This window comes from Larimichthys crocea, chromosome XVIII (genome assembly GCF_000972845.2).
Source record: "Larimichthys crocea isolate SSNF chromosome XVIII, L_crocea_2.0, whole genome shotgun sequence".
NCBI classification, from domain to species: Eukaryota; Metazoa; Chordata; class Actinopteri; family Sciaenidae; genus Larimichthys; species Larimichthys crocea.
This window is the reverse complement of record NC_040028.1, coordinates 13,856,345-13,883,663: the sequence shown is the minus strand read 5'-3', so window position 1 is coordinate 13,883,663 and position 27,319 is coordinate 13,856,345. Positions and strand designations below refer to the sequence as shown.

General features: G+C 39.1%; 1 protein-coding gene across 3 annotated transcripts; it reads left to right on the top strand.

Moving 5' to 3' along the window:
- The first annotated feature begins 72 nt into the window (after positions 1 to 72).
- Positions 73 to 27,319, top strand: grb14 (growth factor receptor-bound protein 14). Of its 3 annotated transcripts, XM_010737458.3 has the most exons (15): positions 73 to 249; positions 3,962 to 4,176; positions 5,406 to 5,535; positions 18,217 to 18,373; positions 19,787 to 19,908; positions 20,048 to 20,122; positions 20,267 to 20,404; positions 22,130 to 22,240; positions 22,330 to 22,425; positions 22,781 to 22,843; positions 24,722 to 24,838; positions 25,305 to 25,374; positions 25,481 to 25,568; positions 26,031 to 26,124; positions 26,263 to 27,319. In XM_010737458.3, the coding sequence occupies exons 2-15, from the start codon at positions 3,989 to 3,991 to the stop codon at positions 26,407 to 26,409; spliced, it is 1,596 nt and encodes a 531-aa protein (XP_010735760.1). In that variant the 5' UTR covers positions 73 to 249; positions 3,962 to 3,988; the 3' UTR covers positions 26,410 to 27,319. The 3 variants fall into 3 exon arrangements, with proteins under 3 accessions (XP_010735760.1, XP_019110737.2, XP_027146615.1); XM_019255192.2 differs by lacking the exons at positions 73 to 249; positions 3,962 to 4,176 and adding an exon at positions 17,600 to 17,855 and having other exon boundaries at positions 5,428 to 5,535; XM_027290814.1 differs by lacking the exons at positions 73 to 249; positions 3,962 to 4,176; positions 5,406 to 5,535 and adding an exon at positions 12,295 to 12,540.

Genomic DNA, 27,319 nt, shown 5'->3' with positions numbered 1-27,319 from the left:
TTACGAATAAAGCTTTTATCATTTCAGTTGTCTTTATTCAAGTCATTGCCTTCTTTTAGCCGTGTAAAGTGCAGGGGCTGGGTGTTTTTTCACACAACAGGTAAAACGTGAAGACACTCAGTGACGCAAAGCACGTTACAGTAAGAGAGCACCTGTGCAACACGTGTGAACAGTGAGCTTCACTCTCCCACCGGAGCAGCGATGTGAAGACCAGGTTTGAACTGGAGACTCAACTTGAAGAGGCACAAGGTAAAGACGGCTCTAAGAAAGAAAGAAACAACAATAACATGAGTTCTGTCATATTATTATTATTATTATTATTATGAAGTCGATTCCAGCTGGTGTACGAGGGCGCAGCAGGAAGGACAGCGGTTCACTTTTTTTTTTTTTTTACCGTGTATTATCAAAGCAGAACAACGTTTTGCTTCGTATTTATTTATTTAATTCAGCTTTTTTTTTTTAAATTAAATTTTCTAATCAAAATTAATCACTCGACGTAAAGAAAAAAAATCGCTAATTTAAACGTTACAGCGCCGAAAAGCCGTTAACGTCTTAAGTTACGTCAACTGACGTTACGCTTTTTTTTTTTAAGTTCGTAACGTTACAACAACATTCAGCTAACGTAGTTCAAACACAACAAGGTCGTGGTTTGTTTTTTCCCCTCCCCGCCACACGTTTCTAAATAAAATAAAAAGATACGAATAAGTACATGAATCTATCAAAATTAAAGTTTGTTTAATGTTGACACCGTTCGTTATTCCTATAAAGTATCTCTGTTAGCAGTAGCAACATATCTCAGCCGTTGGTTGTTGATGCAGTGAAGTTGCTGTTGACTTAAACAACCTGTGTCACACTTGATATAGTTCATGTGTGCAACAGACAACTACGAGTAAATAACACTTATTAAATCCATACATTTTCTGTCATTATGTAAATGTAAACTTATTAAATCCATACATTTTCTGTCATTATGTAAATGTAAATGTACTTTATTTATACAGGAGAAACCTTAAGTTTGACGTTAGCGGCGATATTTTTTTTGGAAAAGACATGAAATACACTATTACTGTACAAATCTGAACACCCTATAAAACTAGGGCCACTTTCTATCTCATTAGCTCAAATCTTAATTTTCAACTTCTGTCTGCAACTCAAAAGGTGTCCACTGCTTGGGTGAAAGATATTAAACAGGTTTTCTACCTTGCAAGTATATGTACATAAACCGCATTAGTCGCTTAACACATTAAACAGTTAGGATTCAGCATCTTCATAAATAATCTAGGATAATACTTAAATTATGTACAGTTAATTCAGCTCATGTGGTTCAATGTGGCTCAATAGTTTCGCCACACAAATAGGATTGATTTAACACTCCATTAAATCCAATACAGGTCTGTTTTTCCTGTATTCCTTCAGCAATTCAGTGAGAGTAGACACAGTGTGTCATTGGAAAAGGCGATTATTTGATTTTCAAATTAGATGCTCGGTCACAAGAGGAGACTACACACACTGGTACTATGGCTGTAAATGTTATGCAAGTTGTCCTCGCTTCCCTACAACTATAACTAAAAAAATGACGCATTGAATTCAATTAAAGGAATGGCATGATCACTGCTGTCTGACATTATGAATGGGCTAGTGTGGGTTTTGTCTGTAATGACGCTGCCACTGCTGCTGCAGCACAAGTGTTAACCAAGCTCTCACTCTCATTTCCGACAGCTGCTATGCCTCACTCCGTTGCATTCCACATAAGCCAACCATCAGAGTGCACAAATGTTGTAACCTTTCCATTTCATTAGCTGGATAGTGTGCATCGAGCTGAACAAGACAGCCTTTAAGCTCATGATGTTCTTAGGCATGAAAGGTTTTGTCTGAGTTGTACCACTCGGACCAGTAGGTGGACCAACAGAGCAAAACTAAGAGGAGCTAAACACTAAACTCTGTTTTAAAAGTGCTGCCCCCCTTTAAAATGCTGTGGTCTGAGTGGGATGGATGCCCCAAACAGTTCTTATAATAGTCAGGGAGAACCCAGGAGATCTTCATCGTCCTTGAGCTGGAGAGCCCTTATGCAGTATGGGCAGTGGCAGGCTTGTTCCTTTCCACTAGATCTATCCTCTTAGCTGATACAGTCAAGAGGTCTTACCTGTTGTTAAGACCGTGACAGGGATACACCCAGCAGTCGCAGGTTCTTTGCCACCATTGCCAGCTGGATAGGAAGGTGGAATATCCAGTTTCTCCTGGAGAAACTTGCCCCTGTTCTGCTGATGGGTGATGGCTGCAGAATGGGCTTTTCAAAAGTGAGGACTTGACTCCTAAATTGGGGTAGAGCGATTTAGCAAGAACGGGCTTAATGCCCCAGTTGATTTTACTGTACTACACAACCCTGTACAAGTACTTTCTTTACTGCTAAAGCCATACAAACCTGGCAACCAACACTTTTGCAGTTTATTAGTGAAGGCACTCTTGGTGCTGTGGCACAGCAGAAGCAGACCTGGGAATGGTCAGTGGCAAGTGCCATTGGTGCCAAAAACGGATGTAATTTGTGTTACTTTGCAAAAGTACTGCTCCTGAAGCATATAAAATAATGTCAAGGGAATTAAATAATTAGTTTGTGGTACAAAACCAAAAGAAAGCTGCCTAGTTTTCTAACTCTTTGTGCAACCATTCTTATACTTTAAAAAAAAAAAAAAAACTGTATCTCACTGTTATGTGAAACATTGTTATTAAGACCCTAAAATAGATTTGCAGTTCATCCTACACCAATGTAATTAGCATTTGCATTGACTGATACCAAAAGAATGTGTTCCAGGCGAGGGGTTATTTCTGGCCCTCTCATCCTGCCTGGAGTTTCTTGTCCTTCTGTCAGTCCACCATAGGACTTCAACTGAACCATTTGTCTAACCCCCTCTAACACTGCGCTCTGCTCTCCAAAATCAACCTCAAGAAACTAATACTGACGCTGCTTGGTTTCTTAAGCCAGAGCAGCACTGGTACATCAAGGCCCTAGATTTGTCTGGTTGTTTCTCACATGTTCATGGTACGCATATAATAGTGCTCATTTTAAAAGGTCGAAATCATGTGGAGCTGTGTTATTGTGGCAGATGCTATGGCAGACACATGAGACGGAAAGCTTGACATATTTACCAAAGTAATCAAGTAAGCTGTGTCTTCTGTTAATGTAGTGATGTATTGTTTTAACCCTATGCTGTCTGCCTGCCTGTATCTCCAGTAGCCTATCCTACCCTGTACAGACTCTGTTACACATTACCTTTCAGAAAGATGTTATCATCTCAACCATCCCCCACATGGAGCCTGTCACTGAATGACACAGCCCACAACACAACCAATCTGCTGGGCCGGCTACTCCGTACAAACACATGCCTTCTACAGTGTACTAAGTTTAAAGTGCAGTTTGGATCTCTGTGCGAAGTCCATGACAAAAGAACAGTTTGTTTTATAGTATTGGCGGCCCTCCCGGACTCATTACCGAGCTAAAGACACCCCCTTTGTGTAAGTGTGCTTTGTGTGCACATTTCCTGCCTTCCAGGTTTGCAAATGGAACTATATCAAAAAAACAAAAGGGGCAAATTAAAGCAAACAACATTAACAGACTTGAGGAGGCTGAACAAATTAGTTGATTATTAGTACGCTACTGTGTCAGAGCAAGGATGACTGTTTCGGGAGTCATTGTGTTAAAAATATCTTTATTGTGGTGGATCATGTTTGGGTAGGAGGGATCGTTTTGCCCCACTGGGCCAGCCTCGTGGGCAGCAGATGAGCCAGAGAGACGTGTGTGTGTGTGTGTGTGTGAGTGTGTATGAGTGTGTGTGTGTGTGTGTGTATATACATGCATGTGTGTACTCTGCTGAGCTGTGAGCAGAGGAGCCCCGCCAGCCAGCTGGCTCTAACTGTGCTCTGCACACACTCCAGTCCAACAGCTTGCCTCTTCTCCCTGCTCCAGATGATGCCTTGGATTTAGCTGACCCACATGAGTGATATGAATAACACGCTGGACGAAATACACACTTCTGGAAGCCTTGGAGAGAAAGCAGAGATTTTTCACAGTGGCAAGGGTAATGTGAGTGGCTTTCCCAACCCAGCCCTCATCCCTTTGCGAGCTCCTTTACTAACACCAAATGCCCAGAAGATCAAGACTACGCTCTGCAAGGGGAACAGGTATGATGCATTTTTCTTTACGCTTGCCATGAATGACACCAGTCTGTTTCATACGATTCATTTGCACTAAAACAAAACGTAGTATTGACTGGTCTCCACTTTACAATGTGAGCTGCCTTGCAGAAAAATAGCACACTCTTTGTATTTGCAAGGAGTGAGACACAGAGGTCTGTTTAAGAGCTGTAGTGTAGATTTTCATACTTGTAAACACAATTGGCTTGACCCAAACACAGCTGTCAATGAAGTGTGATGTATTATTTCAGTGCAGTTAAAGACATGGAGTCAAATCAAGCACCTGTTAGTTTGCAGGAGATAATTAGTAACTCAGTAACTGCTGTGTTTACAGAGCAGTTAAGAAAGCGTCAGTCAGAGAACAGCACCTTTCAGAAATGGAGGCCTTCTCATATGCTTTTAGTCAGCTAAAATCTAACTTCTTATAACATCATGTTAATTATGAAAAATTGTGTTTATTAATCACACAGTTTTTCTCTGATTGATTCAGATTTGAGTTCACTGCAAGGGCATGTTTGCATTTTAGAACAAAAACATCCATCCTGGCTACTCCTTACTGCCAAACATTCACCGATAAGAATGATGCATCCCTCAGGGATGATGACACACAATTAGATCATCAGAGATCACGATGATCAAAAAGGTTTTTTTTTTCTCATTTGAGCCAGCAGTGTTTTATTGTCTGTTAGCTAATATATTATTGTGGTGAGCTCACGTGTGCATTATCTGCCACCTTATCAAAAGTCTGATGGTGAGTGGGGTGTGTCGTCTGGTCGTTGAGAGCAGGAGGGGTCCTGTGTTTATGTCAGTTTGTTTATCACTTGCTCCATTTATACTCCCTATTCCTCCACATGGGACATGCAGAGCAGACGAACCAGCTCTTTAAGCCACAGGTTGTGAAATCAGTCTAATCTAATTCATTAAAGTCTAATGCATTGTTACAATCTTTATTTTCCACAGAAACCTCTCCATAATTGCTTCAATTATCACATAAACTGTTGATTCTGTATCTGCTTGATCCGACATTTTACTTTCAGTCAGTCATTTTCGTCCCCAAGACACTATGGAAACACGTGTTTCTCTTTTCTTTGCAGGCCTTTAACATTACATTAAATAGAATATTCTGGATCGTTTTCTACACACTGCACAAGAACAATGCTACATTTTATACAGCATCTTTCTCTCTGTGTGTCTGTTTGTTTGTTATTGTCCTTCAGGAGCAATAAAGAGGGAGAGGAGTCATTCTCTTCTCCTGTTCCAAACCCTTTTCCTGAGCTTATCCCCTCGACCATCTCCCCTCTTGTCTCAGAATGTTTATTACCATGGACCAAAAGTAGCGCATCTCAGGTGAGTGCTCCATTTATAATACCTGAGGGTGTTTGTGACACAATGAGGCATATTATTTGAAAAAAAGAATGGTTCTATTGTAAACTACAGGCAGTGTAGTCATGTTAACTTTAATTGGAACAAGTAACAGAAAAACAGCTGCCGGACATATTTAAATAGATGCATATTAACATGATGCTTGGCTTATGATTTGTCTGAAACTTCAGGGCATATGGACAGTAGAACCAGTTGTATGAGTATGTAAATTGGTTGCAGCGAGGAGATAAAAATGCTGTTGGCATACTTGAACAATCCCAGGTTTGTACCTGCATACAGTGGCCACTAAATGACATAAAAATGGGAAATGCATGTGATGTCTGATACCACCTGTGGATATTTCATTTGAAATTTGATTAGTAGTTTATGGGCTATACCAGGAAATACCTGGCTTAATGCCCAACAACCACTCTTGTACGTTTGTTTTAGGATAGGCAGTGTGATTTCTCATACACTGGGTGTGGGGAAGTATGAAGCTTTTCCTGCTGGTGCTGGAAAAGCTTTCACTCTGATGTTGAATCTGGAGACAATTTTGACGGTTTTGTTTATGTGGATGTTTTTAGTTTTTCCTACTTTGGTCACCAATTGACCGTTTGTGAAGCCCCGCCTTTCTAAGTTATTGTTGCTATGCCTGTCGGCACGGCACGGTCAAAAATAATAACCGTGTTAAGTTCTCTAGTTTCACATACAGCTAGTTAAGTAATTAATATTACCGCTGTTAGTTAGATGAAGAATATCTCCAGCTAGCTTTTTTCTCCTTTCTTCCCACACATTGAATATGTTGTGTTTCTTTGACACAGTGTTGTTGTGTTGCATGGGAAGTTGGAAGTTACCACTCTTGGTAGTGAGCTACGAGTACGAACAAATGCCTTGTTTAAAGCTTTCTTTTTAGATTTGCTCTTGTTTTTTTTGTTTGTTTTTTTTCATTTCGGTTGGGAGATTAAAAAAAGATTACAAATTCGTTATCTACTGTGTACTGCTCCGACTGCAATCACACTGTCTCACTGTTTCAACGTAAAGATATTCTAAGCTTGACTTGTCTATTGTGCGTACCTAGTTATGGTTGCTGAGGTATGATGGTTGATTGGGGGTGGGGGGTTAGTGAATCGTCAGTAACCAGTAAAATTCAAATCTAAGTAGCTTTAATTATTTTAATTTATTACGTCATGGAAATATAACTTAACTAATTAGAGCATTTTTTAAAAATCTGATACCGCCATGGTTTTGCATAGCTATTGTTGCTTGTTCCTACAATCTTAAGATCTCATAACTTAGGCAATAGATCCATCTGCGACAGCTTACACAGACATAATGCAGGTGATCCACACAACTCACTTTATTTCTGCTGTTTTAACCAATGAGTGCAAGTCATGTAAAAATGTAACAATATGCACAGTAAAAAAAATGTTTTATTTCATCCTGTGTTCTGTAGTCGATTTGTACGTTTATACAAAACTCGCTGCCAAATTCTAAAAAGAGAGCACATTCATTATGTTGGAAAGCTAACAATTATGGGTCTGCTTCAAAAGTGCATGGGTTTCATAATGGATTTTGTCTATACATTTTCCAGGGCTGTTAAATTAGTCTGGTTTGTCAACCACTAGATGTTTCCTGGATGTGGATCCCTATGCTGTACCGTATGCTGAAGTTGATTTTAGTTTTTCAGTATCTTTGTGGCGTGTGTGTATAAATGTGTGTATCTGTGTGTGCATGTGTAGCAGCAGGGGGCAGCTCAAAGCAATGACTCATAGGAAAGCTGAAATTACAGAGCTCAGCAGTTACCAAGGACTATCGGCAGTATTAGACCTCACTGTGCTCACGTGTTGCTTTCATACTGAGAATGATAAATGCATACAGAATTTATGCGTATTTTCTAGTTTTTCATGAAGCTTCCATTAGTTTGAGTGTACTGTATGTGTGATTGGCATAAGAATGTAATGAAATTTGTATTTGTTCATTGTGCATTGTGGGAAGAATGCTTGATTATGTAATGCTGAAGTGTCTCCACTTGATATACAAAGTCTCAAATGAGCCCTTCTACTCTTATTTTGTCCTCACACAATTCAGGGTTTCACATCAGAAAATTACAGAGTGATTGCCAATTCTCCTGTGTTCTCAGCAGCCTATTGTGAAGACAGGTCAGGGATTTGCACGGATTTGGCATTTTCTTTTGATAAGTGTGAGAATAATCCTCAGGTTTCTCAGTGAAGGAGCCAAATGACACCCAGCTGACCTCACTCTGCAACAATGTGGCTTTCCTGTTAGAAAATCTTAGAGTGATCCTTATGTATCTCACTGATGAAGACTGTGCCTGCACCTCACAGGCCTGACAGCCTCTCATTTAGTCTTTTCAGCAGCAGCATTGGAAAGACAAAGGGAGTATGTCAGACTGGCCAGCTGTTTTTGTGTCACAATCCTCATGTCACAGGGTTATGACCTTCTTTCAGTAGCCCTCAAGAAACCAATGACATCATTGTTCCAACTGTGCAGCACTCATCCCCTCACCCACCCTTCTAACTTTTCTTTAAATGAAAATTGTCCATTGAGCTTCCCAGTGTGTCCTTCTGGGTTGTAATTTTCCCATCAGTTACAATTATCTGAAAATAATAATCTTCTACCAAGGACAGACTTAAGTTATAAAATATGCATGCTAGGAAAATGGCAGTGTCGTCTGTCGTCGTGGCATCTCAGACAACTCAGCGTCTAGCTGACCAGGTTTTCGTTTTACTGCAGTTGATTTGAATGGCTTTGCTGAATTGTAGTAAGATCTTTTGCTCGACTTTGCTTTGTTTTAGAGAGGCTTTAAAGCTATTTTACTCGTGAGAAAATGGTTTATCTGAGCCCCCCTGTCAGGCCCTGTGTTTGCAGTGTCATGGTTGCATTTACATAACAAAACAACTGAGTCATGACTGCCGCGTTATGTCAGTGAGAAACCTAGATTCGCTGTCAGCACAAGAGCGTCCAGAAAACTAAATGCATAAAGTCAGTGTATCAGGAAGATTTAATTTAATTTTTAAGGTTAAGACTGTGATTGTGACAGATCGGTTTGCATGGTGAACAAATTATAGTGTCCTATAGCACCTCAGTTCTTTTAGATGAACACTTTTGAGTTTGACCTCAGAAAAAGTGCTCACTGGTTATAAGAAAAATCCAGCTTCTATGAATGATTGACAGCAACCTGCCACTGCAGACAAGCACACAAAATGTAGCATGACATGAGGTTATAAGATTGAAAAACCTGTCATGCAACCAGTCAGTCACTATGAAAATGATTCCATGTTGATATTGTTGAGAAGGGCAATGTAAGCTGGCTTTGGGCGTAAAATCATGGAAGAACTGGCATATCTTCATGATACAATAGCAAAATAAACATTTTTCTAAGGAAGTCCAAGTAGCTGGCACAGCCTCCGCTCTCCAGGCATATAGTGGGCAGTCATGCTTGGACTCTTCCCAGATACTGGAAGCGCACAGACAGTCTGCGTCCAGACGGTGTTGAGTGTTCAGTTCAGCCATATGACTCAGAGGAAATGCCTGCCTCTTTAGAGATGTTATTTCAGATGGTACATACACCATGTACGTGTTCTTCACTTTGAGTTTCAGCCTCTCTTCTACAGCAGATGTTATAGGGTCCTCAGGGTCGCACTTAACAGACATAAAATATTTATTCATGTTCTCTCCATTCATAGCTACTTAATAATTTGTCAGAAAGCTGCTTACTGACCAAACAGCACTATGTTGATGCCAAAATAGAGGCAGATATTTTCATTTACTATTTATTACAGACAGATTTGAACGGTTAAATAATGCAATTATGAATTTAATGCAATATTTTAATGTGAGAATCAGGAGTCTTTGCACATAGCTTTCAGTCTTTGTGTCTAACAGACACCATGTGTAACATATATAAGACATCATTTGGTGTTAGATGCATGTGCAGCTGCTATATTTCTCTCCATGTCTCTCTCTTACCCCTTTCAGACAGTCAGTTGGGATAAAACGATGGTTCTTGTTGGTTTGAATTGTTCAATCAACACACGTTGTTTGGCTTTACGACTATTCCCATCTGGGTTTCATGCAGGTTTTGCAGGCTTAGCTTTGATATACTGTGGAAGAGTGACCAGAGATTTTCATTAATAACTAAAAGATATCTAAGCACTTACCATAGAAATATTACAGGATTACAATAATTTTATACTGGGTAACGGAAGAGACATTTAGTAGGTCAACAATACATTTGGTCCTCCTCATTTTTAGATTAAAGAATGCAAGTAAATTAATAAGATTAAACCACTTAACTTTTTTTTTACTACACTACAAGATGTTTAACTATGTCTATCAAATACACAAGATCTGGTATTACTGTATGATTTAACTGTGATGTGTGGACAGCTGCAGACCCAGGTCGTGTGTTAACAGCAAAACTGTGAGAGTAACTTGATATGAACTGGTTAAGGGTGCAGTGTGTGTGTTTTGAGTTGAACACAAGTGCCATAGCTAAATAAGCTATGTTAACACTCTTTTCTGATCTCTTCAGGTGGTGCTAAATGCTGCACCAAAAAACAAAAAAAAACAAATTTACTTGGATTTGGTCAGTCAAACTGTTGTTTTACTGTTTTACCCATAATCACCCATCTTATACCGCCCATGATGCTTATTGGTTATGGAATGTCAAAGAAATATCAGAGATTATGTCCTAAAAAGTTTGCCTGTTCCCTGGTTTGGTGCTATTTTAGGGTTTTACCTGTTGCTTGGGAGGAGGCACTGCCTTAACGGCTAAATTCAGGGAACAAAAGACCTCAGTAGATAAGATTGTAACATGACTGGCTACGTCCTTGCTCTGCAAGATCGCTACTGATATATGCAGTTTATCTCTGGCTGTTTTTTAGATAGGTATATTGTGAACCCCCCTACCCAGGGGTGGGTATACACTACATACCTGCATTCACGCACCGCTGCACCTCTCTTGTTACTTTGACAGAGCCTACAAGGGGTCTTGATTAAATCAGCCCTGGTCAAGGACAATGTGTATGGGGCTGGCTTTGTTTTGGGAGTTGTGGAGACTCTGTTATCATTCTGGCTCCATTAATTCCAATTCATTTTAGCTGTGTGATAACTAGCAGCGTCTGCTTGTCTGTGCTCTCACAAATCAGTGTGCTGTTTTTCCAGATAAACATGAAGCCTGTTGTGGGAGGTTCTTCTTTTCCTGTTTGTTCTCATGAGTTGACAGAGAGGACATCCACATACACTCACTGCTGTAAAATCCAATATAATGACATATCATCTAAGTGTTTATAAAGGGAGGAGATATAGAAATATAGACCCATTCACATATAGAAATACAGTATACAGACTTTTTTGCTGTAGGTTTGCAAGGTACCGACCGAAGCCTTTTCTCTTACCTTTCCAGTTTGTTGAGCGGGCCAAAACAGTCACACTCAGGCAGCTTTTACACCATACCTAACATATAAACTAACCTAGAAAGGCATAAACTACACATTCAATTTATTTGACCATATACAGTGCAGTATTACCATAGCAGGGCTGGATGAGTTTGTGTATGTGTGTGTGTGTGTGGTCTTTATCAGACAATGAGTTTGAGGCTCCTTGTGGTCTGTGACTGTTTCTTCCTTTTATAAATACATTAATGGCTTTATTAAAATGGCATCTGCCCTCCACAGCATCTGGTATTTTTCACAAAAGCGCTTGTCTGTGCAGTATAGTTCCAAAGTTAAATGTGTTGTCATATGTTAAACTATACCTTTTTTCTTCTCTCATTTTTAACTCTATAATGGTAAAGACTGAGGCTTAAAATGGCCATGTCCTGTAAAGATGGCACACTCTTATTCACAAGGCCTCTTTGTCTAGTCTTACAGTAAAACAGATGTGGGTTGTGAATTGTGGCTGTGGGAGTAAGAGCTATTTTGGACCTCTCTCTCTCTCTCTCTCTCTCTCTCTCTCTCCCTCCCTTAAGGGCTTAAATGGCATGGCCATATTAAGATACAGTATTACCAAAGCATTGTATGAATATTGAAACAAACTTACCGTATATTCAGAACATTAAGAATGAAATGCATTTGTTGATTAGTTGTTTTTAATTTTTTGCTATAACAAACATTTAGCTCAACCTTTATGGAGTCACAAGAAACGGCTATATAGCAAACATAAAAGCAAATATTCTGTTAATACATACAGTATACAAATCCCCAAGAAAGAAGAAGAAGGATTACAACAAATCAGTCTTAATGTGATTGCACGCAGGAGCAGATTGTCTTGCAATAGTACTTTTTCTTTACCCAGTAGACTCATGAGTTTTTCACAGCTATTAAAATTGTGGATTGTTTAATAATCATGCCATTATCCTTGTCTAATATGAGCACACAAAGTCTATGCCTATGAATGTATTCAATGTCTGAGACTAAAAATAGCCGTGTAGAGTCTGTCTGCAAAGTAAGCAAAAACAATCTGACACACTTTCTGGGAAATCCTAAGCTCCTTTGCTGTAATTTACATTATCACAATCAGCTTTTTCAGACCTTGTATATTGTTACTCTGTCCACCATGAGAAAACCTTTTTTTCTCTGTTTTCTTTGAGTTTTGTTTATTGGAACTGCTTTTCCAAAAAGTGAAAAAGGAAGAAGTTTTTACATTCCCAAGGACAAAGGAGGAGTTTGTCTTGTGGGGAGGCAACATGATTTAGTTTCTCACACTTTGATTGTGAGGGATGCCACTGTAACGGCTTGTCCATAGCTTTCAAAAGGGTTACCATATAGAAAAAATCTCTTCTACATTTATTACTCCATTATATATACTGTCATTAGAACCATTATTTTAACATCCTTATTCTTATTTTCAGTTACTATATACGGATATTTTTCATGTAGTTAATTGTGCAAGTAAGGCATAGGGATGAATTTCCATGCGAGAAGAGTCACCTTGCCTGCCATCACACCACTTTGTCTGCAGAAGCGGGTAGGAATCTTACAAGGATCTCCTCTATACTATCTACTACTATACTCTTAACATGTCAACATTTTTTCCTCTGTATTAGTAAAACGCTGCCTTCTGTTCAGTTCGCTCGTTAATCTAAATTTATGGACAGCACTAGATCAGATCCAACCTCATGTGAGCGCTCTGTAAGAGCTCACTTTGTGTAAAACTTTATGTAGTTTTATATATAACTTGCTACTGTTTCTTTTTTGAGATGATTTTTCACTGGGATTTTCACTGTCTACATAAAACAAAGTTTGTGCGTTCTTGGATTAATCGAAGTGCGTTCTTGGATTAATCTTTGACACTTTGACACAGATGCAACATGTGATTTTATGCTTAAACTCCAAAAGTAACTGGCTCTCACTGGACTGTGTGAATATAAAATGTACAGTTTACTTAGAGCACACTGAGCCCGCCTATTAAGCCAGAAGATCAATAGATAGTGTTTTTATTTTATTTTATTTTTTTATTGCATTCCATTGTAATGTATACGTTGAGCAGCTTTTTATTACTACTACATAAATGATTGTAATGTAAAATGTAAAATGAAGTGTGGACCTATGTGACAAATACCTTCTGGTAAACCATGCATAGATATTTAGCTGTAATCTTCTAATAATCCATAACAGTTAAACTGACTCAGCAAAATAAAAATTAGGCCAAATCATTTTTATTTATTGTTACAATGATAAGACTGTAGCAGCTCAGTGGTCATTTTTACTGTGTAAAGTATCTACTAGCTTTCCAGCATGCTTATCTTGATAACATTTGTCTGCTGTTGTAATTCATCTCCTCATTGGAGCACACTGAGTGCTCTCCAAAGCAAATGGTATTCTGGCCAATTCAAGTAGCACAGTTTGTGAGACATCAGCTGTCACCCACCAATAATCGAGTAGGCAGTGCAACTGGTAAGGCGTATGTAGCACCTTCTTTGGCCATTACCATCAGAGAGAACGCCTATGTGATTTCAAGACTGTCAGCTTTATGTTATAGTGAGGAACTGGGAGGACATTTCTCAGTGGTTTCTGAGGTAGACATGGCCGGAGGCCACCTCCTTTAAGGCGTTCAATGATAGAACTGCAGCTGTGGGAGTGCAGTTCAAGGTTGAAGCAGTGCAGTGTAATTGGCAAAATGACTCACACTGTCCTGTCCTTGAGATAAGAAGGTTTAATAGAGGAGTTTATGTTCAACAAGACTACATTGAGTGCTACATACACAATGTCTGGATTCAGTCTGTCCTGTCCAATCCAAGCTGTTTCCTCCTCTTCCTTTCTATTGAAAGACCTTTGTAACACTGTGTTCCTGTTTTTTTGTTTTTTAAAGCAAACAAATGTGGCCCATATGTAGTAATGCATTTTTAAAAGCCATCCTCTTCTTCTTGAATATTGAATATCATTATAGCACCAACTAGTTTTAGCAATTAGACATCAGATTTGACTGTGTCTGCATGTTGGCAAAGGTTGAAATTCGACAATACTTCATTGTGTGAAAAGAAATAATGTTGTCAGTGAGTTTTAAACTACCTTAAAATAAAGTTAAAGAATATTTCAAGCACAACCAACCTAGCTAATACTTAACTAAGCAAACAGGGTGCTCCCTATAAGTGTTAAAAATATAGTGATTCTACTATGAGACCAACAATCGCAACTACTAATACTAATATGAGTATTACTACAGTAATAATTTAACAAATTTCTGTAGATTAATGTCCTTCATTCTGGTAGTACAGAGTCAGATAAAAATGGAACTATCCACACACTGTCCTCACATTGCCACACTGTCCTGTCCTTGAGATAAGAAAGTTTAATAGAGGGGTTTTTGTTCAACAAGACTATATCGAGTGCTACATACACAATGTCTGGATTCACTCTCTCTTGTCCGGGCTGTTTTCTCTTTTTTTACTTTCTGTTGAAGGGCCTTTGTAACACAGCACATTATGTTGCATTAAATATATAAAGAATATACCGAGCACAACCAGCATAGCTAATACCTAAAACTAAAATACCAAGCAAACAGGGCGCTATTACAATAAAAACAGGAGCAACTACTACTAATAAAAGTATTACTACAGTAATAGATTGACACATTTCTTTAGATTACTCTCCTCCATTCTGGTAGTACAGTCTCATAAAAATGAAATTATTCCACATTCTAGATGCATTTTTGAGAAATGTATTGTTCCCCAATGAGGTTGGTTTTCTTAATATTGTGGCTCATCTGACCATGCCTATACTAAAACATGTCATATTTTTAGTTGAACTGCAGCAATTTGCACTTTGGCCCTGTAAAGTGAGTAACAATAATCTAAGAGAAGTAAATCTCCAGGTAACATTTCTCTATTTTTGCATGTTGCAACATAAAAGGTGTAGGCGGACATGAATGCTTTTCAAGTGAAAGCATGTGTACTTTTGGTTTAGGGTTGCTTGCCGATGAATGCAGCTCTGTGTTCACTGATAAAACACATCAGCCGTTTACACATCATGCTACCTTGCCTGGCCATTCATTAGAAACTCTTAACCAATGATTAACAGTACCTTCCACTTGATGTTTTCAATTACCTGGGATGACAAATGATGCTTAATGATACATTTACACATAGAAGTAAAAGTAATTACATTCTGAGGTCTGTAATTATAATCAGTCTACATATGTGTTTATTTTATAAATGGTAATACTTTATATTGTATTACTCTGTGTAGTATACATGCCTGCTTGAGAAGTAACAGGAGCATGACTGTACTATTGCATCCTGGTTTCTGCATGACTCAGGCGTCAGCTAAGGTAATTAGTGAATGTAAAACAACCCGCTGTGCCGAATTCATCCCTCCTTGGTGTTCCTCACTTGAAAATAGCTCAGCAAACCATGTGAACATCATCTTGGTCCCTTAGGCCAAACACCCACTGTTAAATATCAAATAATTGGTGATAATTATGCAAATGTCACAAAATAATAATAATATCACAGTAACCATGGAGACTGCACTTAGATCCACAGCGAACTGCTCTGCTTGTGTGGCTTTGATGTCTAGCCGCAGTAACATGGTGATAAAGTTTGTTTCATCACAAGGACCAGCACTTCCCATGTCCTCAAACACTACATCATGCCCCCATCTTATTCCTTCTCTCAATCCACTTTGTGCATAACTGTACATAATTTACATTCTTAAAACACTGTTTTTGCTCAGGGATTTAATATAAAAAGTCACTTTATGATCGTGAGTGCAGCAGAGGGCAGGATTTCAATGGCTTTTGCTGCATTTATGAGACTCTACAATTCCTCCAAGGTCTACTGCAGAGACACAACTGCGTGATGGTGTGTTTAGACCGATGTGTTGCATTTATTATGATGACAACAAAAGTTAGATTTTTGGTCTCAGCTGCCTATAGAACACAAAGTACATCTGTAATGCTAATGCACCAGTAAGGTTTCCTCACCCTCTGACAAACCCTGCCCTGTTCCTGGTGAAATGTGATGCCTCAATGATTTGATTTGGCCGTCTCTCAGGAAGCCACTTCCTCACAGCAACTTCACTGAAGTCCAGACTGGATGCATTTATCAACCGCAGAAAATACACAATTTTAAACTTTAATCTAGGGTGCAGTTATTTTAAATGAATGATTGTGCACTGTGGTGTCAAGTTCTCAGCTTTTATTTTTCTTTGTCACTCTCTTTTTAGTTAATTATCCGTCAGCGTTATGATGCAGTGTTATTGAAACACTGGCTGCTGGTGTAATCTGTTTAATGTAGGCTGTCGTCTTTGTTAGACATCCACAAACAAAGATATTTGTCTTGCAAGGCTCCTGGAAGGCTGATTAAACACTAAATGGTTTACACTGAGAGGTGATGTCATGGCTGGAGGCTCCTATTTGCTGATGGCTCCTTGAGGACTCAAACCACAGCCCTGTTGGAGAGCTCTGACCTCCTTTCTCTCCACAAAAGGAATCAGCTTTAAACTACTAATAGAACTCATTGAGAGAAAGGAGACAGTCATTTGGTCTTTACTGACCCCCCTCCACTACACTCCCCACCCAGCCTGCACCTGCCTCTGTCAACTTTAGACTGAGTTGACCCAACTAGCATTACATTTAACCAGCACCTTTTGTAATTGCTCTGTGGGCTCTTGCAGGGCATTATGCTGGGTACTCCGCTTGCAATGGGTGTGTGAATGTGAATAGAGAGGGGGTTGGAGCCTTGTGACTCTCTCTCTCTCTCTCTCTCTCTCTCCCTCTCTCTCCCTCCTTCCCCTTAATATAGCCCTATTGTTGCTGGCTCCATCTATTTGTTAAAGTGATGGAATTTTGTCATTCGGGCATTGGTGAATTTTACACTAATGGTCCTTTATGGCTTCATTCAGACATGACAGCACATTGATGGAATGATATTTGGCACTGGGTGCACTTGAGGGAGCAAAAAGAGCGAGCGAGGGAAAGAAAGCAGCAGTGAGTTATGAAAGTAATGACAGCGAGGAGGAAGAAAAATGTTTTCTGTTCTCTCTCGGGCTGCATTACTGTTGGATCTTCTTTAGCCATTGAAGTCTTAATTTATGATCACTGTCATAAGAAGCTCAGCCCTGCATCTCACAGTGAATTCACTGATAGACATAGTTTTCATTGTAATATAATCCAACATCAACTTATGCACTAGTACTGAATGACAGGAGGTTAAGTTGGAACTTCTTCCTGTTTGCTCACACGCTGTATGTAAAGCATTTGACTCAATATTCATTTATTCAGACACACAGTTGGTACGACTGTACATGGAAGTACATGGAGAGGCTGCTTTTTTTTCATGTTATTACTATAAGAACACTTTCTCCTTTCCTCAGTCCTGATCTGATGTGGCATGATTGATCTCCTCAGCAACTTAAAGTGTGCTCTTTCAAAGTATAGACCAGTTGAAATTGATTTTGTGCATAAGAGATGATTTATTGCCATGATCTTAGAAGTCAGTCTGTCTCTGTCTGTCTCTCTCTCCCTCTCTCTCTCTCTGTCTCTCTCTCTCTCTCTCCCTCTCTGACTCTCCCTCTCTCTCACTTAGTGGTGCGCAGGTAGCAGGTGATTTGGTATCGAGCCCCAGCGAGACATGTAGAGTGCAGCACAGAGCAAGAGAAGTGGAGAGAGAGTGTGAGAGTGAGAGAGGCTCGTTGCTTCCCAGCTGACACTCGCTGTGTTTGTCTGATGCGTGTTTCTATGTTCCTTACAACAAGCTCTCTTTTGCAATGCTGTGTACTCAGCCATGCATACGCTACAGAGCTTGCCCAAACTCAGAACCCTGCTTGGCTCAAAACAGGGGGGTAAGTTCTTCTTTCAGATGGATTCATTTCTTGGGTGTTTGAAGTCTTAGTGTGTGTTTTGCAAGATTACCTTTCTTTCTCATCCTGGGATATGCTTTGCACGTTGACCTTTACTTTTGCAGGGCTTTCATCAACTCTTAATTTTCTGAGTATTTTGTTGCTGCAATAGAAACCAGGTACCGTACTGGTGTATGTGGGTCAAACTGATTAACTTGTCTGATACTTTGCCTCACTTTTAATACTGTTAATTGCATTACTTAAGCCCAAAAACAACACTCTGCTTGTGCTCCTTGAAGGTAAAAAGTATCCCACCCTGCCGTGAGGAGTTGAAACAGTTGCTAATTCATCGTTTTTGTTGCAGGTAATTAAAGTTTATAGTGAAGATAACACTAGCAGAGCAGTAGAGGTCCCCACTGACATCACTGCACGGGACATATGCCAGCTCTTCATCTTGAAGAACCACTGCATTGATGACCACAGCTGGACTCTCTTTGAACACCTCTGCCATCTTGGAATAGGTAGGATTTATGTTTTGTCTCATTTTTTTTTTTAATTTACAGCATTGTTATTTAGTTGTCTCAGTCAGTGTTAGCCATATTTTTGTGATAAACATTGAACAAAATAATGTTTTTATTAACTGCATCATTTCCTTCTGAAAAACTGCAATGCCAGCGTGTCGTTTGTGGCTTTCTAGCCTGGTTCCAACTTTGAATAATTGCACGCATTTAATTTTGACATTTATTTTACGTATCGGTATTAATCATGTGATGGTAATGATGTTAGTTCTTTGGGTGAGGTTTGCTTGGTTTCAATGGGAGGAGTTGGAGGTAGGTAGTGGGCTGGTGAAGTGTGTAGACATGCGTGCAAGCAGACAGAGCGCTGTCCTCTTTCTCCAGTTAATGTCCTGGCCACATATGAGAAATGAGTAAAATATGAGAGGAGATGATGCTGGTGGTGATTGTGTCTTAATCACAGCGAGGCATCAAATATAGATCTTCCTTGCATAGAATATTACAGTATTTCTCCTCCTCCACTGGCAATGCATTAATAGAGAGGTACTGCAGTGCATACATGAAGATATCACTGTCTACATTAGGGAATATAGATTTTCTCTCACTATTATTTTCCAACCTACCTGTATTGTCTGCATGGCTTCTGTTGTGGTATGTTAGAGGTTGCTGTGAGGTCTCCATTTCAAAGCAGAATTACCTGCTGCTGATTTGATCTACTTTAATTTAATGCACCACCAGCTATTCTGACCGGTACCAATTTTAACTGAAGAGGTTAGATTTGAATACAGATACTGTTAGGTACTGTATCAAATAACGTAATGTTTGCTTTGGGCATCTATGTTTTATATACTGTGACATAAGTATTTGTACATTCATCCCCATATGGATTTAAGAATGGTGTATGAATATTAACGCTGATCTGCTGGGAGACTACAGAAAAGATTTCTCAGCTGCATTTTCATTCATCCATCTGTTCTGTCCCAGTCATTAATGTTTTTTAATCAAAACTACATATTATTAATTCTCTTTTTCTTAATTTAGAAAAAGTTTGGTATCAGGAAAAATGTGTTTTTTCAGTATTTTCTGTAGACTTTGCACAAATCTCAGATTTTATATGTAAATGTGACTATCTACAAATACTTATTCAATTAAATCATTTACAAAGCAGGACATATGTCATTATTCAACACTGCTTCGCATAGCGGTCAAAAAGGTTTTCTATTAAATCAGCATTCAGCATTATTCATCGTTTTACACTCCAGGCCACGCTCTCTCAGGGGTTACACATTGATATAAGGTTAATAATCAAACTCTGGTTTGGCGATACAGCTGATTCTATTTGGTCTCCATTGTTTGTCCATAGAGCAGTGAAAAATAGGTTAACCCGTCATTTATTTTCTTTCCTCCTGGATTCACCAGAGAGAACCATCGAAGATCATGAGTCTGTTATGGAGGTCCTGTCAGGCTGGGGAATGGACACAGACAGCCGGCTGTGTTTTAGGAAGAATTATGCTAAATATGAATTCTTCAGGAAACCTCTGGTGAGTTTATGATCAGATTTTATTGATACACACCATTTAGGATTTCAGAGGATTTCATCTCTTTTAAACCAGCTCGCCTTTGTTCCCACCACTGTATGCCATGAGTGTTGTAATAACTGATGTGCTTTCACATTGGTAGGACTTTTTCCCAGATCACATGGTTTCCATATCCAGTGAAACCAATGGGATGGTGGATCACTCTCAACTTATACAGGTATCAAGTTCTTTCTGTTTACATTGCACTTTCTTTGCCCTCGAGTGCCAATTGTGAGGCTGTCAACCAATGTCTAAATGTTGTTTCTTTAATAATCTACTGAACACACCCATCTATGAACAAATATTTCCCTATCCAACACAGACCTTTCTCAACTCCAGCACCTGTCCAGAGATACATGGACACCTCCATGCCAAAGAGCAAAGCAGGAAGTCTTGGAAGAAGTTTTACTTTGTCCTGCGGAGGTCGGGGCTTTATTTCTCCAACAAGGGAACTTCCAAGGTGAGTAAAACTAAAATGAAATAATAATTTTAGGCACATTAAAAGCAATATGAAAACAGAATATGTTGGTAAAATACATGGCACCAAGTGGAAAATTAAATATGTTGACTTAATCTATGAAAGCACATCCTAGCCGTCTGTATGTGCACTATGGGGTCACCAGTTCATCCTCTGTATATATCTCTCTCCTGTTGTGAGAGGGCAGTGGAACAGGTTGAGCTTGATTTTCCTTAGATCAGCTGGCATAGCAGCCAGGCAGAAACAGTACTCTCAATGCTGCTGACAAGTGAAGCTTATACCTAGGCATCAGCTATGCCAACACAACCACTTCCCAACTGCTTTCATTTCCTACAACAGTAGACCTTTTGTTGTCGAGTACAGAAAGGGTTTGGTATGGCGCCCACTTTTCCTCTCGCAGGTTTACCATTCATCTGTGGTCTTGGTCAGACACATTGCTAGTCAATCAGCACAGACACTAACGGCTGTGGCATTACTTTATATAAGGAAGTGGGAACAGTACATGACGTGAAAGCAGAACAATGGTTGTCTTTGTGCTTTTTTTTTTTCATGGAAATTTATCTTTGGCACAATGTGGCTATTGATACTGTCTCAGTACAGCCTTTATCAATATGTTTAATCCTTATCTCTTTCAGTAGATTTTAGGTTAACCACACCCAGAATGACTGATAACACTATTTTTTATATATATATACTTTTGCACTGTTTAAATTTAAGTGTAATTCACCTTTGACCTAAATGAGCTATTCTGTTCCTTTTGCCAAAAAGGTGAGACTGTAGAGGTTCAGTATGTTATACACTACTCACAGATGTTTGACTTTCGGGTGAAATTTATGGAAAATGGAAAAAGTTTACGCTATAGTGTTATTATATCATGAAAGTAGGGCATTTAAGTAGAAGCATGCAATGTTAATATCTTTGTTTCAAACAATTTATTGAAACTAAAAATTACAACAGTGGTGGGTATCCCACAACAAAAACATTTTAATGCCTCAGTAATTTGTCATGTATCCCTGATCATCAGTTACAGCTCGACTAGACGTCTCATGCTGTTCACAAACTGACTCATTGCAACCTGCTGATGACGCTCAGTGGCAACTTCCCTCTGAGTACATCCCGTTTGAAGCCTCACACTGGCCAAGTACTGTTGATCGATTGTGAGGTGTTGTCTTGGTCTTATGATGTCAAAATGTGAACAGCATGATGAAGAGGACTGTTTGAATACAATTGTCATTGAACCAGAACATTTCTTGGTCGATTTATGGATCGGATACTTGTTGTGATTTTTGCACCTTAATCACCTTGTTAGAGAACAGCATGTTATGCAATAAATACTGAAACATTGAACAGTTGGACGATGTGTATTCAAAGGTTTAGAGAAGGTCAAATTAAGTTCACCTGTAAACTTTTTGTGATTACTGTGTATGTTAAATATAAGTGCTGTGCAGTTATACCTTTCTAATAGAAATTTCTTAAAGTAACTTTCTGGAGCAGCATTTTTTGTGTTGTTTATCACTTAAGTGACATAATCCTAAAATAAACTGAAGAGGCAAGACTTACTGATACACACACGTGCACATGCACAGACCTGACATACAACAGACCCATTGTAGAGATGAAAACGAGACCCAAAAGTTTGATTTGATATTACAAGTTCTTATGTATACAGCATTTTTGTTTCACTATTACATTTTCTTTGTTTTGAAGGAACCCAGGCATCTCCAGTTCATTGCCGACTTTAGTGACAGTGATGTCTACACAGTGTTGTCTGCCAAAAAACTACATGGAGCACCTACAGATTTTGGCCTCTGTGTCAAGGTACCATCACTTTATAGAAAAAGAGTACAAGTGGAGTATCGATCTCCAGCATGTTGAACGCTCTGTCTCCTCGTAACTTCTTTCTCCAGTCCACAAAGTGCAGTTCTGTCCGGGACTTGAAGCTGCTTTGTGCGGATGATGAGCAGACCAGGACCTGCTGGATCACAGCCATGCGCTTGTTAAAGGTTGGCTTGCCGATCACTAACTCCGGGTGATGTCTAAGAGGAGGAATGCTGAGTCAGCATTCGAATCAGATTTAACTTTTGGGAGGAGGTCAAGGGAAACTATTGAGTGATGCTGGATTAGCGCTCCTACTCTTTATAGAAGCAGCATGTGTTCATTGTCTGGATATCTGCTGGATACAGTTTAGAGCATTAGTCACTCTCTTGGTAGTCTAAAAATAATATACAGTAAAGAACAACAGACGGTGGTTTATTTGTATCGGCCCCTTTTCATCAGTCCACTACAGTTCTACTTGAAGTATTTAAAAGTGAACATGTAAGAAATATTTGGGATGCTGACATTTTCTTTGTATTTCAGTATGGGATGCAACTGTACCAAAACTTCATTCAGCCACACCAGAAGCAAAAAACTTCACCAATGGTAAGTCGAAGGCCTGAATTTAATCACTGAACTCACTTTAAGGGCCTTAAATGGTTACATCGTCCCCTTTTAAGCTTGTATTAACATTGGACCAAAATACTATGTAAGTAAACAAGATCACTTGTGACAAACCCACAAGAACATAACATCAACTCTGCACTTGACCTCAACCTCTTTTAACCTCATCCCACAAACTCTCATCATTCTTGCTCCGAGCCACAGTCAGCATTTTTTTAAGCCAAAAAATAAAACTTTATTAGGAGGGTCACAATTGCAAATTTATATGGAAAATGAAATTAGCTTTCAATTTCAGTTTAACCAAGAAGGGTAAGGGTAAACTGCTGAGAATTAGAAAACCACCACCAGTGCCAGTGAGAGAAGACAGAGAAAAAGAAATGGAAAATTCTCCTGTCAGTGAGGTCACCAGTGTGGGAACATTTAGTGTTGTTTACTGATGATTAGTGCAGTGAGTTATTGTTAAATTTGATCATATGGCCTCAGTGTGGTGCGTTCAAAGAAAGATACGGCTCTTATATCACAGTGTAGCTCGTATTTTTAAAGAAGAATTTGAAAATATACCATTGACGATAGCTTGCTAGTGATGTCACCATCAGTGAAATTGAGTCGTTACTCTAAAATCAAAATTCAAATCAAATAGATTTGGAGAATTGTGACACCGACACACTTTATGATACCAGACAGACAACATTAACAACTAGCTGGGGAACATGGTCGAGTACTTAGCAGCCAGAGAGCCAGACATTTTGTATCAGTGTTGTCTTTCTAGCTTGTTCCATTGTCTCCTGGTGATCAGAAGAAAATGCTCATGTGTTAAAAATCTGTTGGAGCTAACACAGACTAATACATAGCAGTGTAGTACCATAATTGCATAGGACAAACGAGGCACCTTCAATGTGTTAATGTAGGTTTGGTATCCCAGAATAGCCTCAGACTCTACTGGGAGTATTTTCGTGGCAGTGAACACAATCTATTTATGGCTTTTGGACATGTTCATGAACTCTCTGCTTTCTAAAAATACACAGTGATCAGCTGCTCTCAGATTTAACAACTCATCACCTCTTCTCTGCTGTTGGAGGGGTCATATGTGACCAGCAGCTTCGCCAAGAGGATTAGCTAGAAAGATAGGGGAGTACATGAATCTGCCAAATTCAGGGTCAGGCTGCCCAAATCTTCTGTCATTTACTTGACAGATTTAGCTAAACACGCTACCTCGATAAAGCTGCCTCATAGTATCTCTGAAAAGTATAAAAAATTAAAGCTGTATTTGAATACAATATTAAGTAACTTATTTATCAGCAATGACAGGTATTTTTGCAGCATTGGAATTTGGGAATGATGGATAATACAGACTCGAATGCCTCTGTCCTCAAAGTAAACACTCCTCACTTTGTTTTCACCACTAGTTCAAATTCTAAGCTTAGTAGGTGGTATAGGAACAAATGTGATAATTTAAAAGCTTCTCGGTAATCCTGATAAGAAGAATTTTCTTGAGTGTGTGCAGTGAGCCTCTCACTATATGGCGGCTTAGAGGACTAAAATGTGCCCATGTGTCCTTCTTTTCAAAGCCACTCTAATCCCTTTTCAATGGAGTTTTCTGTCTGGAATCATCTAGAAATGATGAAAATGGAATCACGTTACTCAGACACTAGATGGCAATACAATACCACCAGACAGCAGAAGTCAGTCCCTTCCACAGTATACAAAAAAAATCAAACCAAAAAAGGAAAAAAAAACCTTTGGGTATTTATTAAAGTTTAAGTTTCATTAAGGTGGATTGGTGGAAAATAAAATACTGAGGAGTGATTTGAATAAACATAAAACTACAAAATGACAAAAATGATGTGTGTGCAATTTCAGAAAAGCATCTCTGAAAATTCACTGGTGGCCATGGACTTTTCTGGCCAAAAGAGCCGAGTGATCGAGAACCCGTCTGAGGCGCTATCTGTGGCTGTGGAGGAAGGCCTGTCATGGAGGGTGAGTTACACTAATAAACCTCTTCTCTACCTGAGAGGCAATAGTTATAAAAATACAAAGTACACTGGATGTTAGAAAGCGATAATAGTTTATTTTACAGCAGACATATTCCTGTTGTTTCACCCAGTGGAAACACGTTCTCTTGACATTTTGCTGACCTTCTTTAAAACAAACTAAAAATAAATGGTGCTGAACTGTGTCTGAGAGAATCTAGGGCTAGTTTTAATTCTTACAATTCACAACCTTATCATATCTGTTAATATCGAGTGCAGCAAGAGCCTACTCGTAGTTAACACTACACAACTTATGTGTTTTTCAACAACATCTATCTAGAACAGAATAAAGCTAATAAGGTCAACAGTTCTAAGCACCTGCATTACCTTTTTATAATACAAGCGGAAGAGACTGAATGAATAACTCTGTATGAACATTCCTACATGTAAAATGGGTGCTGTTGCTCCTATAGAGGAAAAGCTGCCACCGTCTGAACAGCCACGGGAGCCCCTCCACATCACAGAGCTCAGTGTCAAACATAGGTTGGTGGCACTATTTCTTATTGTTTATATTTGCCGTCTGTACATGAGTGAATATTTAGCGTTTGTATATATTTGGTAATATATATTGTCTCTCTTTGTGCTCCAGCCCTCCACTTGACTCAGTCCTGGTTCCACGGCAAACTGTCTCGGGACGAGGCTCAGCGTCTCATCACTCAACAGGGTCTTATCGATGGGTAAGCATTTATAATCCTTTCTTTAAAACATAAGGTGTGTTCGTAGTTGGTAGACCGCTGAGCTTACAGCATTTGGTGCATGATCCTCAACAGTGAGCCTTTTATTTTCTATGTTCTGTAAAGGGACAAGTATGGTAGTACTGCTAATGAAGGGTGATTTTCCTGTTAAATACATTTAATGTGAGTTACACAGTTCATTAGAGAAATAAAATCTATTAAACAAATGCATTTTTAATCATTGTGGTGACTCTTTTAAAAAGACTAGATGAGAAACGTTACAGCTGCATTATTTTTACATCTGAATGTATCTTTCGCATATTTATATCTGTCAACATACTGCAAGCAGATCTCCAAAGGAAGCTAAATCAATATTCTCTCATTGTCCATAACAGCCCAAACAGACATTTATGCATCTATATTTTAGGAAATAATAATAATATGGTAAAAAAAAATTGTTTTCAGAGTTTTTCTTCTGAGAGACAGCCAAAGCAACCCGAAGACATTTGTACTGTCACTGTGCCACATGCAGAAAATCAAACACTTTCAGATCTTACCTGTGAGTACAATCCACTTTTGTTTGTTCAGTTTTCATTCCACATGTTTCCATTTGTTCAGCGAGTCACCTGTCTGCTCTATGCGATTCCTTTTGTGTGTGCGGACATGCATATGTGTATGTGTGCATTCTCCACTGCAGATGGATGATGAAGGGGAGGTATTCTACAGCCTGGATGATGGTCACACACGGTTCACTGACTTGATCCAGTTGGTGGAGTTCTACCAGCTAAACCGTGGCGTGTTGCCCTGCAAGCTCAAACACCACTGTGCCCGGATCACCCTGTGAACAAGGGATCCAAGAGACCCCCGAGGGCCTACATGCACCTTAACTCCGGGGCCTTTCTGGACAAACACTCCCAGTGTTCCTGTGCCTTGACGAAGAAAGATATATACAGACTAAGTGAACAGCCATGCTAACTGAAACCACTGTTATCATCTGCTGTCCACGTTGGTCCCTTCTTATTTTTCTTTTTGAGAAAAAGCTGAATTTGACAATAGACTGTATAATAACTGACTACATGTGCCCGAAGATGATGTACAGGTTTGTGACTATTATCCTTTGGCCCTGTAACGTGCCCATATGTGGCGGTAAATTGTTCAAAGTCCATGATCCAAAACGTGACTTCTTGTACTGTATATTGTAGAGCTGAAGGTGTACTGCAAACAGCCTGTGCTTCTAACAATATCATGACACAGATGAAAGTTTTTTCTTGGTAAATGACGTACAATATCTGAAACTGCAGTGTGTACACAGTGATTATATACATCTGTCAGTTATGGTCTGACAAAGCTAATGATGGTAGAATCCCAACAAGGGCATCTTTTTTTTTTCTTCCTCGTTTTTTTTTTTTGGAACCATATCATGCTGGGAATTGTAGTACACATCACCTGTGTCCTGTTAAATTTGAGTAAGCTATCTTACTTTTAATTGTCATTGTATCTCTAAGTATTCAGGTATCTTTTTTTTTTTTTTTTACAAGAAAGAAAATGATCGTTGTTTTCTATTTGAGAGATGAAATGACCTCTCAGGAAGTGTCACTGTGCATGTCCTGTAAGCTGGGACTTGAGACTGCTGTAGAGAGACAGGGAGAGGTGTTAATGTACAGGTGAAGAGAAACGGCACACAACCTCACTAGCCTGCACTGTACATTCATTTTAAATATATGTGATTAAATGAAATGTTTGTATTACATGAA